Raw genomic sequence first — 16473 nt, 5'->3', positions numbered from 1 at the left:
TCTGAATAATAATTGCCCCCACAAACAGCTCTCCGATTCTAAAACAAGTCTTTGCCCCCACTTGCTAGCTTCACAAGTTTTTACAGCGCCTGACCCAAGACACAGTTATAAACAAAACAGTCTCTGAGAGTGGACGCTGGACGACCAGTCTCTTCAATATGCTCAGGCATCTGTTCCCGCCCAGACAACGCGCCTCTTCCTTTTTAAGCAGTTGGAGGGATCTCTGCCCTCCATCAACGTCACAGTGTGCACGTCCCCGGATGCCTGATGTAGCGTGCCGACTGTGACTGAAGCTGATGTCGCATCTGGATCTCCGTCCAGCATCCCTCTCCGCCGGAAACATGTTAACATTGGAGAGGGTGGCGGGCGAATATCAGGGGACGCGCACTTTACTGGGGCTGCCCGGCGATCCAGCAGGGGAGACAGTGGCGGTAGGAGCTGCCGGGCAAAAGAGGGTCTTGGCTGCCAGGCGACAAGGGGACCCTTGTCGGGCGGACCGCACGTAATTTAAAGCGTGGGGAGAACACTGTAGTACTGTAAAGTTCCTCTTTCTGCAGCAAGGTACACTGGGGTTCCACAGTGATAACATTGGGGGGTAGAGCTGGATCTTGATCCGAGGCACCAACAGGCTTAAAGCTTTGACTGTTCCCAAGGTGCACAGCGCCGTCTCCTCTATAACCCCGCCTCCGTGCACAGGATCTCAGTTTGTAAGTTGGTCCCTGCAGTGCAGGCTAACAGGGAGGGCTGCGCTGGGCAGCCCTGAAAACGAGTTTTATTGTAAGAACTTACCCTTGTTAAAACTCTTTCTGCGAGGTACACTAGGCTCCACAAGTCGGGACAATGGGGTGTAGAGTAGGATCTTGATCTGAGGCACCAACAAGCTCAAAGCTTTGACCTTCTTCCCAAGATGCATAGCGCCGCCTCCTATATCACCCCACCTCCCAGCACAGGAGCTCAGTTTAGTTAACCAGCCCAATGCAGTAGCAGGAAAAGAGACGAAAACGGTTAGTAGCCACATACACCACACTCTCACGACAAGAGAAGTGTCAGCGGCTAATGCCATATCAACCCAACGAAGCTAAGTGCGTCAGGGTGGGCGCCTTGTGGAGCCCAGTGTACCTCGCAGAAAGAGTTTTAACAAGGGTAAGTTCTTACCATAAAACTCGTTTTCTGCTGCGGGGTACACTGGGCTCCACAAGTCTGGACAATGGGGATGCCCTAAAGATATTTCCTTATGGGAGGGGACGCACAAGAACCCGGCGTTCAAAGGAAGCATCCTGGGAAGCAGCAGTATCGAAGGCATAGAACCTTATGAACGTGTTCCCGGAGGACCACGTAGCCGCCTTGCACAATTGATCAAGGGTCGCACCACGTTGGGCCGCCCAAGAAGGTCCAACAGACCGAGTAGAATGGGCCGTAATGTGAACAGGAGCTGACAGACCAGCCTTCACATAAGCATGCGCAATCACCATTCTGATCCACCTGGCCAGGGTTTGCTTGTGAACAGGCCAGCCACGTTTGTTAAATCCAAACAAAACAAAGAGAGAATCAGACTTTCGAATAGAAGCAGTTCTCTTCACATAGATACGGAGAGCCCGCACCACATCCAAAGACCGCTCTTTGGGAGACAAATCAGGAGAGACAAAAGCTGTAACCACAATCTCCTGATTAAGGTGGAACGAAGAAACCACCTTAGGCAAATATCCGGGACGAGTCCTAAGATCTGCCCGGTCACGGTGAAAAATCAGATATGGGGAACTACAAGACAAGGCACCCAAATCCGACACTCTTCTAGCAGAGGCAATAACCAACAGAAACACCACCTTAAGGGAAAGCCACTTAAGGTCAGCTGAACCAAGAGGTTCAAATGGAGACTCTTGTAATGCCTCCAAAACCACCGACAAGTCCCAAGGAGCCACAGGCGGGACATAGGGAGGTTGGATACGCAACACACCCTGAGTGAAAGTATGAACATCAGGTAAAGTCGCAATTTTTCTCTGAAACCACACCGACAAGGCAGAAATATGAACCTTGAGGGAGGCCAGACGCAGGCCTAAATCTAGGCCCTGCTGTAGAAAAGCCAAAAGTTTGGCTGTACTAAACTTGGAAGCGTTATAATGGTTAGATGCGCACCAAACAAAGTAGGAATGCCGGACCCGATGGTAAATCCGAGCAGAGGCCGGTTTCCGGGCCCGCAACATAGTTTTAATGACCTCTTCAGAAAAACCCTTAGCTCTTAAGACGGAAGCTTCAAGAGCAACGCCGTCAAAGACAGGCGGGCTAGGTCCTGCTAGACACAGGGGCCCTGAACGAGGAGGCCTGGGCGTTGTGGAAGTAGAAGTGGGCGCTCTGACGATAGGCCTTGCAGGTCTGAGAACCAGTGCCGTCTGGGCCACGCCGGAGCTATGAGAAGCAGATTTCCTTTTTCTTGCTTGAACTTCCGAATTACCCTGGGCAGGAGTGACACCGGAGGGAACACGTACGGCAGCCGAAACCTCCACGGCACTGCCAGCACATCCACGAATGCTGCTTGAGGATCCCTTGTCCTTGCTCAGAAGACCGGAACCTTGTGATTGTGTCGAGACGCCATCAGATCCACATCTGGAAGACCCCACCTTTCCACGAGGAGTTGAAACACTTCTGGATGGAGGCCCCACTCGCCGGCATGCACGTCCTGACAACTGAAAAAGTCCACTTCCCAATTAGTGGACTCCCGGAATGAATATTGCCGGTAGATGGCGTTGGCCGTGAGGCTTCCTTCATTGCCAAACGGCTTCAAGTGCCGCCTTGATGATTTATGTAAGCCACTGTGGTGGCGTTGTCCGACTGTAGTTGAACAGGACGGTTCTGAATCAAATGCTGGGCTAGGTTCAACGCATTGAAGACCGCCCGCAATTCCAGAATGTTGATCGAGAGGAGAGATTCCTCCTTGGTCCACCGACCCTGCAAGGACTGCTGCTCCAGCACCGCGCCCCAACCTCTTAGACTGGCATCTGTCGTCAACCGGACCCAGTTGGATATCCAGAAGGGACGGCCTCTGTACAATTGTCAGTCCAGGAGCCACCAGAGCAGCGACAGACGGACCTCCGGAGTCAAAGAGATCATTTGAGACCTGATCCGGTGAGGCAGGCCGTCCCATTTGGCTGGAATCGGCTTCTGGAGGGGGCGAGAATGGAATTGAGCATACTCCACCATATCGAATGCTGATACCATGAGGCCCAGCACCTGCATTGCCGAATGTATCGACACTTGCGGACGAGAAAGGAAGCAACGAATCCTGTCCTGAAGTTTCAGGACTTTCTCCTGAGACAAGAACAACCTCTGGTTGTGAGTGTCCAACAGCGCTCCCAGATGCACTACGCTCTGAGCAGGGACCAGGGAGGATTTCTTCCAGTTGATGAGCCACCCGTGGGCTTGTAGAAACCGGACAGTCCTATCCAGATGACGCAGGAGAAGATCTGGGGAATTTGCCAGGATTAACAAGTCGTCCAGATACGGCAGTATCCTGACCCCTTGACGGCAGAGTACCACCGTCATCACCGCCATAACTTTGGTGAAGACTCGCAGAGCCGTTGTTAAACCAAAAGGTAACGCCCGGAACTGGTAATGGAGGTTGCCAATAGCGAACCTCAGGTATTGTTGATGTGACACTGCTATAGGAATATGCAGGTAAGCATCCTGTATGTCCAGGGAGACCATGTAGTCCCCAGGTTCCAAGGCCAGAACTGTAGAGCGAATGGTTTCCATACGGTACTTGGAAACCTTCACAAACTTGTTCAGTGCCTTGAGGTTGAGAATGGGCCGGGAGGACCCATTCGGTTTCGGAACTAGAAACAGCGGAGAATAGTACCCCCGTCCCCTCTGAGCAAGAGGCACATGTACTACGACTCCTGTATCCAGGAGGGTCTGTGCCACCGAATGCAGAGTGTTTGCCTTTGTCTGGTCCGACGGGACGTCTGTCTGGCAAAATCGATGAGGGGGTCGGTTTTTGAAGGCTATGGCGTAACCTCGAGTGACGACTTCCCGTACCCAGGCATCTGAAGTGGTCTTCAACCATTCCTGGGTATACCCTAGAAGCCGGCCCCCCACCCTGGGATCCCCCAGGGGGAGGCCCGCCCCGTCATGCAGCAGGCTTATCGGTCTTGGCTGCTGGCTGACGGGCAGCCCAGGCTCTTTTGGGCTTCGGCTTACCAGGTTTGGAAGTGCGGGCCTGCTTATGGTACGCCTGACCTTTTGCTTTACCTGAAGGACGAAAGGGGCGAAAGGACGTGCCTTTGGCCTTCGACACAGAAGGAGCTGTATTAGGCAGACTGGCAGTTTTGGCAGTAGCCAAGTCAGCCACTATCTTATTTAAGTCCTCCCCAAACAGAATATCCCCCTTGAAAGGGAGTACCTCCAGGGTTTTTCTAGAGTCCAGATCCACAGACCAGGATCTCAGCCACAATATCCTGCGAGCCAGGACTGACGTAGTAGAGGCCTTGGCTGTTAGGATACCGGCATCAGAAGCCACATCTTTAATATAGCGAGAAGCTGTGACAATATATGACAAGCATTGTCTAGCATGGTCAGAGGAGATTTCAGCTTCTAACTCCCAAGGCCCACACTTCAATAGCCTCTGCCGCCCATGTAGCTGCAATAGTGGGTCTTTGTGCAGCACCCGTGAGGGTGTAAATCGCTTTTAGACAACCCTCGACACGTTTATCCGTAGGCTCTTTTAGAGACGTGACGGTAGTGACAGGTAGAGCTGAGGAAACCACCATCCTAGCCACATGTGAGTCTACTGGAGGAGGCGTTTCCCAATTCTTAGACAGCTCTGGCGCAAGGGGATAGCGAGCCAGCATCTTCTTTTGAGACACAAACTTCGTACCCGGGCTTTGCCAGGGTTCCTGATGTATATCCACTAGGTGGTCAGAGTGAGGTAAAACTTGTTCAATCACCTTCTGACGCTTGAACCTATCTGGTTTCTTAAAAGGAACGGATGGCTCTGGATCATCCGTAATCTGCAGAATTAACTTAATAGCCTCCAAAAGATCAGGAACATCCACATGTGAACTACCCTCCCCATCAGCCGTATCTGAGTCAGAACCTGTGGGGTCAGTGTATGTGCTGTCTTCATCAGACAAGATGTCAGTGACAGCAGTGGATTGTGAGGAGACGAGCGCTCGCTTAGAGGACCTATTGGACTTAGGCGAGCGTTGGTCAGACTTTTTAGTAGTCAGGGACTGGTTCAACTTCTTTAATTGAGCAGATAAATCGTCCGCCCACGGCGGGTTAGCTGCAGGGACCACATACGGTTGTACCAGCATTGGGGGTCTCATAGGGGGTGTTTATGAACTAGCGTATGCAGAAGCGTGGAAAAAGCGTCCCACGGAGGGTCAGTATGTGCCTCCGTTGCCACAGTCCCACTGGGGGGGGCAAGGAGCCCCCAGAACCAGAGCCCACAGCTGCTATATTCTCCCCATATGTGCCTGTGTCTTCAGCAACACCAGCAGTGTGTTCCGCCCCAGAACCGTTACCCTCAGAAGCAGACATGATATAACCTGCAGTATGAGGTAACACAGTACAATTATTAGCAGCACTATATCCCTAAACCCAAACCCCTGCGCAGTGTAGTCAGCACCAGCAGAGATAAAGGAGAGATATGGTGACTAAATCACCGAGAAAAATACGTAATACAGTATATCTTTGTGAAAATCCTTTATTAAATAACACCTGACGCACCAAGCCCCCTCAGGTTATAGAATATAGGGATAGCAAGTTGAGTGAAAGACACGAGATGGACACCACTCAGCTATCAATGCACACACAAATAGTCACAGTTTGTACAATGCAGAGGTTATTACAGACAATAATACTGCACTGGACTAGCTTACACAGCTATATAGTCAAAAGATATAACACTACACAGTAAGAAACTGGATGTATATCACAGGGTAATTGTACTATAAACCCCTGACTAAATGCACTCTTTCTTACTAACACTGACTAAAAAGGCAGGTAGAATACTTAAGTGTCATGTAAAGGCACAGCGCTGACAACCAGGCGGCATTACATAGGAGGATTTGCCCAAGCAGTCCCAGGAACAGTGAGCTGAGGAGTAATGGCGCCGCAGACACTGACAGGGAGTGAGGAAAAGACAGAGATGCAGCTCCAGGGTGGGAACACTTGCTGGAAATGGCGCCCTGGGGTTGGGGGAGGGGCTTCAGGTGTAAGCCTTATCCCCCTTGCTGGCAAAACCACCGGGTACTGTGGGCGATATTAAAATCGGTTTTAAGAGAAAACCTGACCTGCGTCCATGCCCTGGTGATCTCGTGGGATCGCCTGTATCCACAGTGTCCACCGCCAGTGCGCGCGGCCCGCCTCCCACTAACCGCACCGGATCGCGATAAAGACCGGGTCCCGCGAGCGGGACCCACTTACCACCTCCCGAAGCACGGCCACGCGATCCTGGAGAGCACCAGCCGTGTGTATCTAACATGAAGAAAACCGGAGCCTCCGCTGTAGGTACCCGGCAACCAGGGCTCGGGAGTGTACACCCGCCGCTGGGGAGAGCTGGAGCTGCAGCAGTGAATGTCACAAGACATTTACCACCGCTGCTGCCCTTGAAGTCTTCACTTTTTACCTCATAAAAATCTTTTCTCAGGGCTGCTTGGAGCAGCCCCTCTGTTAAGTGCCTGCTTACTGCAGCACCAACTGACAAACTGAGCTCCTGTGCTGGGAGGCAGGGTTGATATAGGAGGCGGCGCTATGCATCTTGGGAAGAAGGTCAAAGCTTTGAGCCTGTTGGTGCCTCGGATCAAGATCCTACTCTACACCCCATTGTCCAGACTTGTGGAGTCCAGTGTACCCCGCGGCAGAAAAGAGCTTTCAAGTGAAGAAAGAAGACTTCAGAGCCGCAGCATAGGCTCTTAAAAGTGCTGTGTGTCATTCTGACACATCATGCTGCGGCTCCCTCACCTTTCAGCGGCGCTGTACACTCCCGTCCCCTGGTTGCCGGGTAACTACAGCGGAGGCTCCAGGTTCTCTCATAAGGGCGCACACACACCACCGCTGCTCTCCGGGATCGCATGGCCGCTGAAAGGTGGAGGTAAAAGGGTCCCACAGGCGGGACCCGCTGCAAACCGCGATCTGGCGCAGTCCTTGGGAGGCAGACCGCACGCGCTGGCGTGGAAACTGTGGTCGTGCAGGGACCCCACTAGACCACCAGGGCATGGGCACAGGTCGGATTTATGCATAAGTGTTTCTTTAAGGCCTGCAGTATCTGTGGTGAAGTCCAGCAAGGGGATCTGGCTCTGACCTGTAGCCCCTCCCTCAGCCCCAGGGCGCAATTTACTGCTAATGTTCCTGCCCTGGAGCTGCATCTCTCTCTCTGGGCTAGATGCATCATCGCTTGGAGAGTGATAAAATGGATAGAGAAAAAGCACCAGCCAATCAGCTCCTAACTGCCATGTCACAGGCCCTGTTTGAAAAATGACAGTTAGGAGCTCATTGGCTGGTCATTTATCACTCTCCATTTTATCACTCTCCAAGCGATGATACATCTAGCCCTCTCTCTCTCTCTCTCTCCCTCCCTCACTCCCTGTCAGCGTTTGGGCGCCATTACACACAAATGCGCTGATTCTGGGACTGCTGGGCAATGCCTCCTCTGTAAAGCCGCCTGCATCATCAGCGCTGTGCATTTACAGGACACTTAAGTATTATACATGTCTTTAGACAGTGTTAGTTAAGAACAAGTGCACTTTGTCAGGGTTATTTAGTACAAGTACCCTGTGATATACATCCAGTGTTAACTGTGCATTGCTATATCTATATACCTACTTAGCTTTACTTGTGTAGTGCAGTTACTACAGTATTGCTAATCCAGTGCAGTTTTATTGTTATCTGTGGTAAGTTCTGCATTGTACATGTGACTGTGTGTGTGTGCGCCAATAGCTCCTGTGTGATTTTCATTCCGTGTATCTCACATCTTCTGCTATACCTATATTCTGTACCCTGAAGGGGGCTATGTGCATCAGGGTTTTCATATAATATAGTGGTTTTCACAGGATATACTCTTTTTGGTATTTTCTCTGTTTTACAGTCACCCTTTACCTCTTAAATCCTCTGTGTGTGCTCTGCCTGTAGTCACACTATCCAGGGGGATTTGTGGTATGTAGTCTGTCTGCTTTTATTGTACTATTCCACCCTACGGTAACGCTTTCATACAATGTCAGCTCGTCAGGGTGAGGGTTCGGTGGCAGACTCTGCGTCTGGCAGTGTTCATGCCCCGGATGTCTCTGAGGAAAATATTGCAGCTGAGAGTTCAGGTGCTAGGGGCTGTGTACCCCTTAGTCAGTATCCTACGTCGGGGGTAAATACTGACCCACCGTGGGCTACATTCTCTAATTTACGGACTACGCTGGTAACTAGACTTGTGCCCCCCTATGGGACCTCCTGTGCCATTACAGCCACATACTGTCCCTGCTGTAAATACACCATGGGCAGATGATCTGTCCTCTCAGTTACAGCAAGTAAATCAGTCTTTGGCCAAGCAGAATCCTAACCCTCGCCCACCTAAGAGCAAAGTGTCCTCTAAGCGGGTCCTTACATCCTCACAGTCCAGTCATGTTACAGATACTTCATCGGATGAAGATGGCGCATACACTGATCCCTCAGACACTGACGCAGATGCTTCTGATGGGGAATCCCTGACCCAAGTGGATGTTCCTGACCTCTTGGAGGCTATGGGGTATATGCAATTGCGGTCGAATTCCCGAAATTGTCGAATTTCGGGACTTTTTCGCCCAAAAAAAAAAATCGTCAATGCAATTCAGTACTTTCCGTCAAAAAAACGGACTTTCAAAATTCGACTTTTTGAAATTCGACTTTTGTCAAATTCGACTTTTCTGCAATGATACAAGTGCTGCAAAAAATGGCGTGGGGTCCCCCCTCCAAAGCATAACCAGCCTCGGGCTCTTCGAGCTGGTCCTGGTTCTAAAAATGCGGGGAAAAAATTGACAGGGGATCCCCCGTATTTTTAAAACCAGCACCGGGCTCTGCGCCTGGTGCTGGTGCAAAAAATACGGGGGACAAAAAGAGTAGGGGTCCCCCGTATTTTTTACACCAGCATCGGGCTCCACTAGCTGGACAGATAATGCCACAGCCGGGGGTCACTTTTATACAGTGCCTTGCGGCCGTGGCATTAAATATCCAACTAGTCACCCCTGGCCGGGGTACCCTGGGGGAGTGGGGACCCCTTCAATCAAGGGGTCCCCCCCCCAGCCACCCAAGGGCCAGGGGTGAAGCCCGAGGCTGTCCCCCCCCATCCAAGGGCTGCGGATGGGAGGCTGATAGCCTTGAGGAAAATGTCAGAATATTGTTTTTCCCAGTAGTACTACAAGTCCCAGCAAGCTCCCCCGCAAGCTGGTACTTGGAGAACCACAAGTACCAGCATTGTAGTACTACTGGGAAAAAAATACCCAAATAAAAACAGGAGACGCACACCGTGACAAGTACAACTTTATTACACACTGCCGACACACACATACTTACCTATGTTGACACGAAGCAGTCGGTCCTCTTCTCCAAGTAGTATCCACGGGTACCTGAAAATAAAAGATAATTATACTCACCTGATCCAGGGTCCAGAGATAAATCCACGTACTTGTCAAAACAACAAACCGAACACCCGACCACCGGACTGAAAGGGGTCCCATGTTGACGCATGAGACCCCTTTCCACGAATGCAGACACCCCGTGACAGCTGTCACAGAAGTGTCTCTTCAGCCAATCAGCGAGTGCAACGTCCTTGCACTCTGCTGATTGGCTCTGTGCGCGTCTGAGCTGTCAGCGCATCGCAAAGCCTCTCCATTATATTCAATGGTGGGAACTTTGCGGTTAGTGGTGGGGTCACCCGCGGTCAGCGGCTGACCGCGGGTAACCCCGCCGCTGACGGCAAAGTTCCCACCATTGAAAGTAATGGAGGGAGCTGTGCGATGCGCTGTCTGAGCTAAGACGCGCACAGCCAATCAGGTGAGCGCTACGACGTGGCACTTCCTGATTGGCTGAAGGGACCTCAGTGACAGCAGTCACGTGGGGTCCCGGCATTCGGGGAAAGGGGTCTCGTGTCAACATGGGACCCCTTTCAGTCCGGTGGTCGGGTATTCGTGTTTTTTTTTGTGCCAAGTACGTGGATTATCTCTGGACGTGAATTATCTCTGGACACTGGATCAGGTGAGTGTTTTTTTTTCACAGGTACCCCGGATCGTCGGAGTCGAGACGTGGCAGTCGGCATGTCAACATAGGTAAGTATGTGTGTGTCGGCAGTGTGTAATAAAGTTGTACTTGTCACGGTGTGTGTCTCCTGTTTTTATTTGGGTATTTTTTTCCCAGTAGTACTACAGGTACCAGCGGGCCCGTTTTTCTCCCGCATGCTGGTACTTGTGGTTCTCCAACTACCAGCTTGCGGGGGAGGCTTGCTGGGACTTGTAGTAGTACTACTGGAAAAACAATATTCTTTCAATTTTGACAAGGCTATCAGCCCCCCATCCGCAGCCCTTGGATGGGGGGGGACAGCCTCGGGCTTCACCCCTGGCCCTTGGGTGGCTGGGGGGGGGGGACCCCTTGATTGAAGGGGTCCCCACTCCCCCAGGGTACCCCGGCTAGGGATGACTAGTTGGATATTTAATGCCACGGCCGCAGGGCACTGTATAAAAGTGACCCCCGGCTGTGGCATTATCTGTCCAGCTAGTGGAGCCCAATGCTGGTGTATAAAATACGGGGGACCCCTACTCTTTGTCCCCTGTATTTTTTGCACCAGCACCAGGCGCAGAGCCCGGTGCTGGTTTTAAAAATACGGGGGATCCCCTGTCCAATTTTTCCCCGGATTTTTAGAACCAGGACCAGCTCGAAGAGCCCGAGGCTGGTTATGCTTTGGAGGGGGGACCCCACGCCATTTTTTTTCGGGTTTTTCCCCGTTTTTTTAAATCGCGGCAAAATCCGGCAAATCGGCCGTTTTTCGCCCGCGGGACTGTCAAATCCGTTTTCCATTGAATATGGTGAATTTCGGCAACCACTTGCCGAAATTGGACAGTCGAATTGTGTCGAATTAAAAAACGGCGATAATTTGCCGCGATTCGCCGCTTATTGCATATACCCCTATACGGCTGATTCGTCAAATTGATGATGATGAACCCCCAGCTACCTCTAAGAAACCAGATAAGTTTAATCGTCAAAAGGTTACTAAATTAGTTTTACCATATTCTGACCATTTAGTTGACATACCTCAGGAATCCTGGGACTATCCAGGAAAGAAATTCTCTCTAAGAAAATGCTGGCTCGTTATCCCCTCGCTGCAGAGTTAAGCAAAAATTGGGAAACACAGCCGACTGTGAACTCACAAGTTGCACGTCTGGTGGTGTCATCTGCTCTGCCTGTCACTACCGTCACCTCTCTGATGCTCTGATGTAACCGACGGATAAATATGTAAAGGATTGCTTGAAGTCCATTTACACTCTGGCTGGAGCTGTGCATAGGCCTACTATTGCGGCCTCTTGGGCTGCTAAAGCTATAGAGGCCTGGGTTCAGGAAGTAGAAGCGGAACTACCATCTACTTATCCTGATAATGCAAAACAGTGTCTTTCATACATTGTTACAGCCTCTCATTATATTCAGGAGGCGCATCAGATGCAGGTATCCAAGCGGCCAAAGCATCTACCACGTCTATTCTGGCTCGCCGGATCCTCTGGTTGCGGTCCTGGTCAGTAGATCTGGACTCGAAAAAGACCTTGGAGGTTATCCCTTTTAAGGGAAGCATTCTTTTGGGGGAAAATCTCAACAAGATTGTAGCTGACTTAGCGTCTGCAAAGACTGCATGTCTGCCTAGTACTACTCCTTCAGCCCCGAAGGCTAAGAGTACTTCATTTCGTTCCTTTCGACCTCCAGGTAAAGCAAAGGGTCAGGCATACCCGAAACAGACTCGCACTTCCAAATCCACTAAGCCCAAACCTAAACATGCCTGGGCTTCAAGTCATCCTGCTGCTAAAACAGACAAGCCTGCTGCATGACGGGACGGGCCTCCTTTGGGGGATCTCAGGGTGGAAAGCCGACTTCTACGGTTTGTTCAGGTATGGCTACAGACCACTTTGGACGCCTGGGTAAGGGAAGTCGTCGCTCACGGATACGCCATCTCTTTCAAGAAACGTTCCCCTCACCAGTTTTCCTCAACAAACGTCCCTTTGGATTCGGTGAACGTAAGAACTCTCCATCTGGTGGTGCAATCCCTCCTGAACACGGGAGTGGTAGTGCCAGTGCCTCTGGCTCAGAGAGGCATGGGGTACTATTCAACACTGTTCCTATTCCCGAAACCGAATGGATCTTCTCGGCTCATTCTCAACCTCAAGTCTTTGAACATGTTTGTGAAAGTCTCAAAATTCCGTATGGAAACTCTTCGCTCTATTCTGGCCTTGGAGCTTACCTGCATATACCTATTGCAGTGTCGCATCAGCAATACCTGCGGTTTGTTATTGGCAACCTACATTTTGAATTCCAGGCCTTGCCGTTTGGTCTGACCTCGGCTCCTCGAATTTTCACTACGGTCATGGCGGTCATGACTGCCCTACTCCGCTGTCAGGGTATCGGGATCCTGCCTTATCTCGACGCCTTGTTGATCCTGGTGAATTCTCAGGAGGTTCTCCTTCGTCATCTGGAACTGACTGTCCAATTCCTGCAAGCCCATGAGTGGCTTATTAACTGGAAGAAATCATCCCTGGTACCTGCTCAGAGCATGGTGTACCTGGGAGCACTGTTGGACACCCACAACCAGCGGTTGTTTTTGTTTCCGGAAAAGATCCCGAAACATCAGGACAAGATGAGATGCTTCCTCTCCTCTCTCGCCCACGTATGTCGATACACTCGGCGATGCAAGTACTAGGCCTCATGGTGTCGGCTATCGACATGGTGGAGTACGCTCAATTTTATTCTCTCCCTCTGCAGAGGTTAATTCTCTCCGAGTGGGACGGCCTACCTCACCGGATCAGATCTCACATGATATCATGATATGACTCCGGAGGTCCGTCTGTCACGACTTGGCTGCAGGACCAACAACTGAGCAGGGGTCGTCCATTCTGGATCTCCAACTGGGTCCTTCTGACGACAGACGACAGTCTCCGGGGTTGGAGCGCGGTGTTAGAGCAACACTCTCTTCAGGGTCGATGGACCATGGTAGGAATCTCTCCTCCCCATTGCAGGTTGAATGCCTTGACACTATCCATGCCTCTTGTACAGAACAGGCCTGTTCAAGTACAGTCTGACAAAGCCACCACGGTGGTGTACGTAAATCATCAAGGTGGCACCAGAAGCCGCAAAGCCATGACTGAAGTGTCAAAGATTCTGCATTGGGCGGAACGCCATCTGCCAGCCCTATTGGCAGTGTTCATTCCAGGGGTCCTGAATTGGGAAGCGGACTTCCTCAGCCATCAGGACGTACACGCCGGAGAGTGGAGCCTTCATCCGGAGGTCTTTCAACTCCTCGTGGAACAGTGGGGTCTACCAGATGTAGACATGATGGCGTCTCGACACAATCACAAGGTTCCGGTCTTCGGAGCAAGGACAAAGGATCCTCAAGCAGCGTTCGTGGACACATTGACAATTCCGTGGAACTTTCGAATGCCGTATGTGTTCCCTCCAGTGTCACTCCTGCCCAGGGTAATTCGGAAGTTCAAACAAGAAGGAGGAATCCTTCTTCTAATCGCTCCGGCGTGGCCCAGACGGTATTGGTTCTCTGACCTGCTGGCTCTATTGATAGAGCGTCCTCTTCTGCTTCCGCAGCGGCCAGACCTCCTCGTTCAGGGCCCTTGTGTCTACCAGGATTTGTCCCGGCTGGCTTTGACGGCGTGGCTCTTGCAGCTTCCATACTGAGGGCCAAAGGGTTTTCTGAGGCGGTCATTCAAACTATGTTGAAGGCCTGTAAACCGGCTTCTGCTCGGATTTATCATAGGGTCTGAAATTCTTACTTCGCCTGGTGTGCGACGAACAATTATAATGCATACAAGTTCAGTACTGCCAAGCTTTTGGCTTTCCTGTAACAGGACCTGGACTTAGGCCTTCGTCTGGCCTCCCTCAAGGTTCATATTTCTGCCTTGTCGATATGGTTTCAGAGAAAAAATTCGACTCTGCCTGACGTTCATACATTCACTCAGGTTGTTTTCCGGAGCCTGTGGCTCCTTAGGATTTGTTGGTTGTTCTGGATGCCTTACAAGAGTCTCCATTTGAACCTCTTGAGTCTGTGTACCTTAAGTGGCTTACTCTTAAGGTCTTGTTTTTGCTGGTTATTGCATCTGCTAGACTGGTTTCAGACTTGGGTGCCTTGTCCTGTCGGTCACCTTTTCTGATTTTTCACCATGACCATGCAGTTTTTAGAACTCGCCCTGGTTATCTTCCTAAGGTGGTGTCATCTTTCCACCTTAATCAAGAGATTGTGGTTCCGTCCTTTACCTCTCCAGGTTCATCCTCCAAAGAGCGGACTTTGGATGTGGCACGAGCTCTCCGTATTTATGTGAAGAGGACAGCTTCTCTTAGGAGATCTGATTCCCTCTTTGGCTTTTTTGGTTTTCACAAACGTGGCTGGCCTGCTAACAAGCAGACCTTGGCCAGATGGATTAAAATGGTGATTGCACATGCTTATGTACAGGCTGGCCTTCCAGCTCCTGCTACCATCAAAGCCCATTCTACTCTGTCGGTTGGACCTTCTTGGACGGCCCGCTGTGGTGCGACCCTTGACAAATTGTACAAGACGGCTACGTGGTAATCGGTGAACACGTTCATAAGGTTCTATGCCTTTGATACTTCTGCCTCCCAGGATGCCTCCTTTGGACGCCGGGTTCTTGTGCCTGCTACAGTGCGTCCTCTCCGATGAGGAACTGCTTTAGGACATCCCCCGATGTTATCACTGTGGAACCCCAGTGTACCCCGCTGCAGAAAAGGAGATTTATGGTAAGAAATTACCTTTGTTAAATCTTTCTGCGAGGTACAGTGGGTTCCACATGGCACCCACCCTGATGCACATAGCTTCTTTGGGTTTGTATGGCATTAGCCGCTGATACACCACATTCTCACGACAGGAGAAGGTACGTGGCTACTAACGGTTGTCATCTTTTACCTGCTACCGTGTTGGACTGGTTAACAAAATTGAACTCCTGTGCACAGAGGCGGGGTATAGAGGCGGCGGCGGCGCTGTGCATCTTGGGAACAGTCAATGCTTTTAGCCTGTTGGTGCCTTGGATCAAGATCCAACTCTACACCTCGATGTTATTCCTGTGGAACCCAGTGTACCTCGCAGAAAGAGATTTAACAAAGGTAAGTTCTTACCATAAATCTCCTTTTCTACGTTATTTCCTTATCATACCCTTTTTGTCTCTTACCATTTATGTTTTTCTTCCTCCTTGTGTAAGCAGCAGTTCTGCTCAGGATCCTTACGATGCTGCTGCTTCCCATGACTAAATAAATACATCTGCACTGATACAAACGAAAGTCCCTAAGAACAAGTTCTCATTCCATAAATTATGCCTACATCCATGTGAGATTGTGCTGTATCCCAATACTGACCAGTTTTTGGTCTAATCGATTTTGTTGCCATATTGGGTTAGTGTTTAATAGTTTGTGTATAGCTTCATAAAGGTATAGTCAAATGGACAGAAGACTTTATACTTCTATTCCATTTCATAGCTGATGGATATTGCACAATGATCCCTTCTTGATTATGAAAGCCGCACATCATGGACTTGCCCAACTACCCTTACGTCATGGTATATCACTGTGTATATTTTTTTCTCCTATTCCACCATTGCAGGACTCTTACAGGAAGCAGGTTGTGATAGATGGTGAAACATGTCTCCTGGACATTCTGGACACTGCAGGTCAAGAAGAGTATAGTGCTATGAGGGATCAGTACATGCGAACCGGAGAGGGATTTCTGTGTGTCTTTGCTATTAATAACACAAAGTCCTTCGAGGATGTCCACCATTACAGGTTAGAGGCATACACAATGCCTTTGCATTGTTTTTCTTTCAGCATTTCTTGTGCTTTTTATTAGATCAACATGCTGAGTATTTATGTATATATGTCATATAATCAGTCACAGGATTATAAGTATGGTTGATTGGTACTTTTTAATAAAATGCTTATCTCAAAATCAATGTCCAACTCTGGATTTACCTCCTCCTTATTTAATTCAATTGGTGTGTTTTATCTCATGTACATGGAATAAAAAAAAAAAAAACGTAGAAAATGCCCACAATGTGTAGTCGTTTTTCAAAGGGAACTTAGGACAATACTTCTTTTTATATGGTTATCACACTGAATGGGTCAATCAATGGATCAATTGATCGTGCGTACCCAACTCACTTAATATAGGTGCGAATGAAATCCTATATGAAGCATTTTAGTTTAAATTCAGTTGGTCGAACAAAACTACAGTGTGAAGCGTTTAGGAATTGC

General features: G+C 50.0%; 1 protein-coding gene across 1 annotated transcript in view; it reads left to right on the top strand.

Annotated features, from left to right (window-relative positions):
* LOC134966282 (GTPase HRas) overlaps positions 1 to 16473 on the top strand; it is a 129849-nt gene that overhangs the window by 98226 nt on the left and 15150 nt on the right. Inside the window, exon 3 of the mRNA XM_063942894.1 lies at positions 15827 to 16005. Within this exon, the coding sequence (XP_063798964.1) occupies positions 15827 to 16005 (179 nt within the window). The remainder of the gene's footprint in view (positions 1 to 15826; positions 16006 to 16473) is intronic.

The sequence above is a fragment of the Pseudophryne corroboree genome, chromosome 10, assembly GCF_028390025.1.
Source record: "Pseudophryne corroboree isolate aPseCor3 chromosome 10, aPseCor3.hap2, whole genome shotgun sequence".
In the NCBI taxonomy this organism is placed as follows: domain Eukaryota; kingdom Metazoa; phylum Chordata; class Amphibia; order Anura; family Myobatrachidae; genus Pseudophryne; species Pseudophryne corroboree.
Note: the sequence above shows the minus strand (reverse complement) of the source record. Positions and strands in the feature narration are given on the sequence as shown.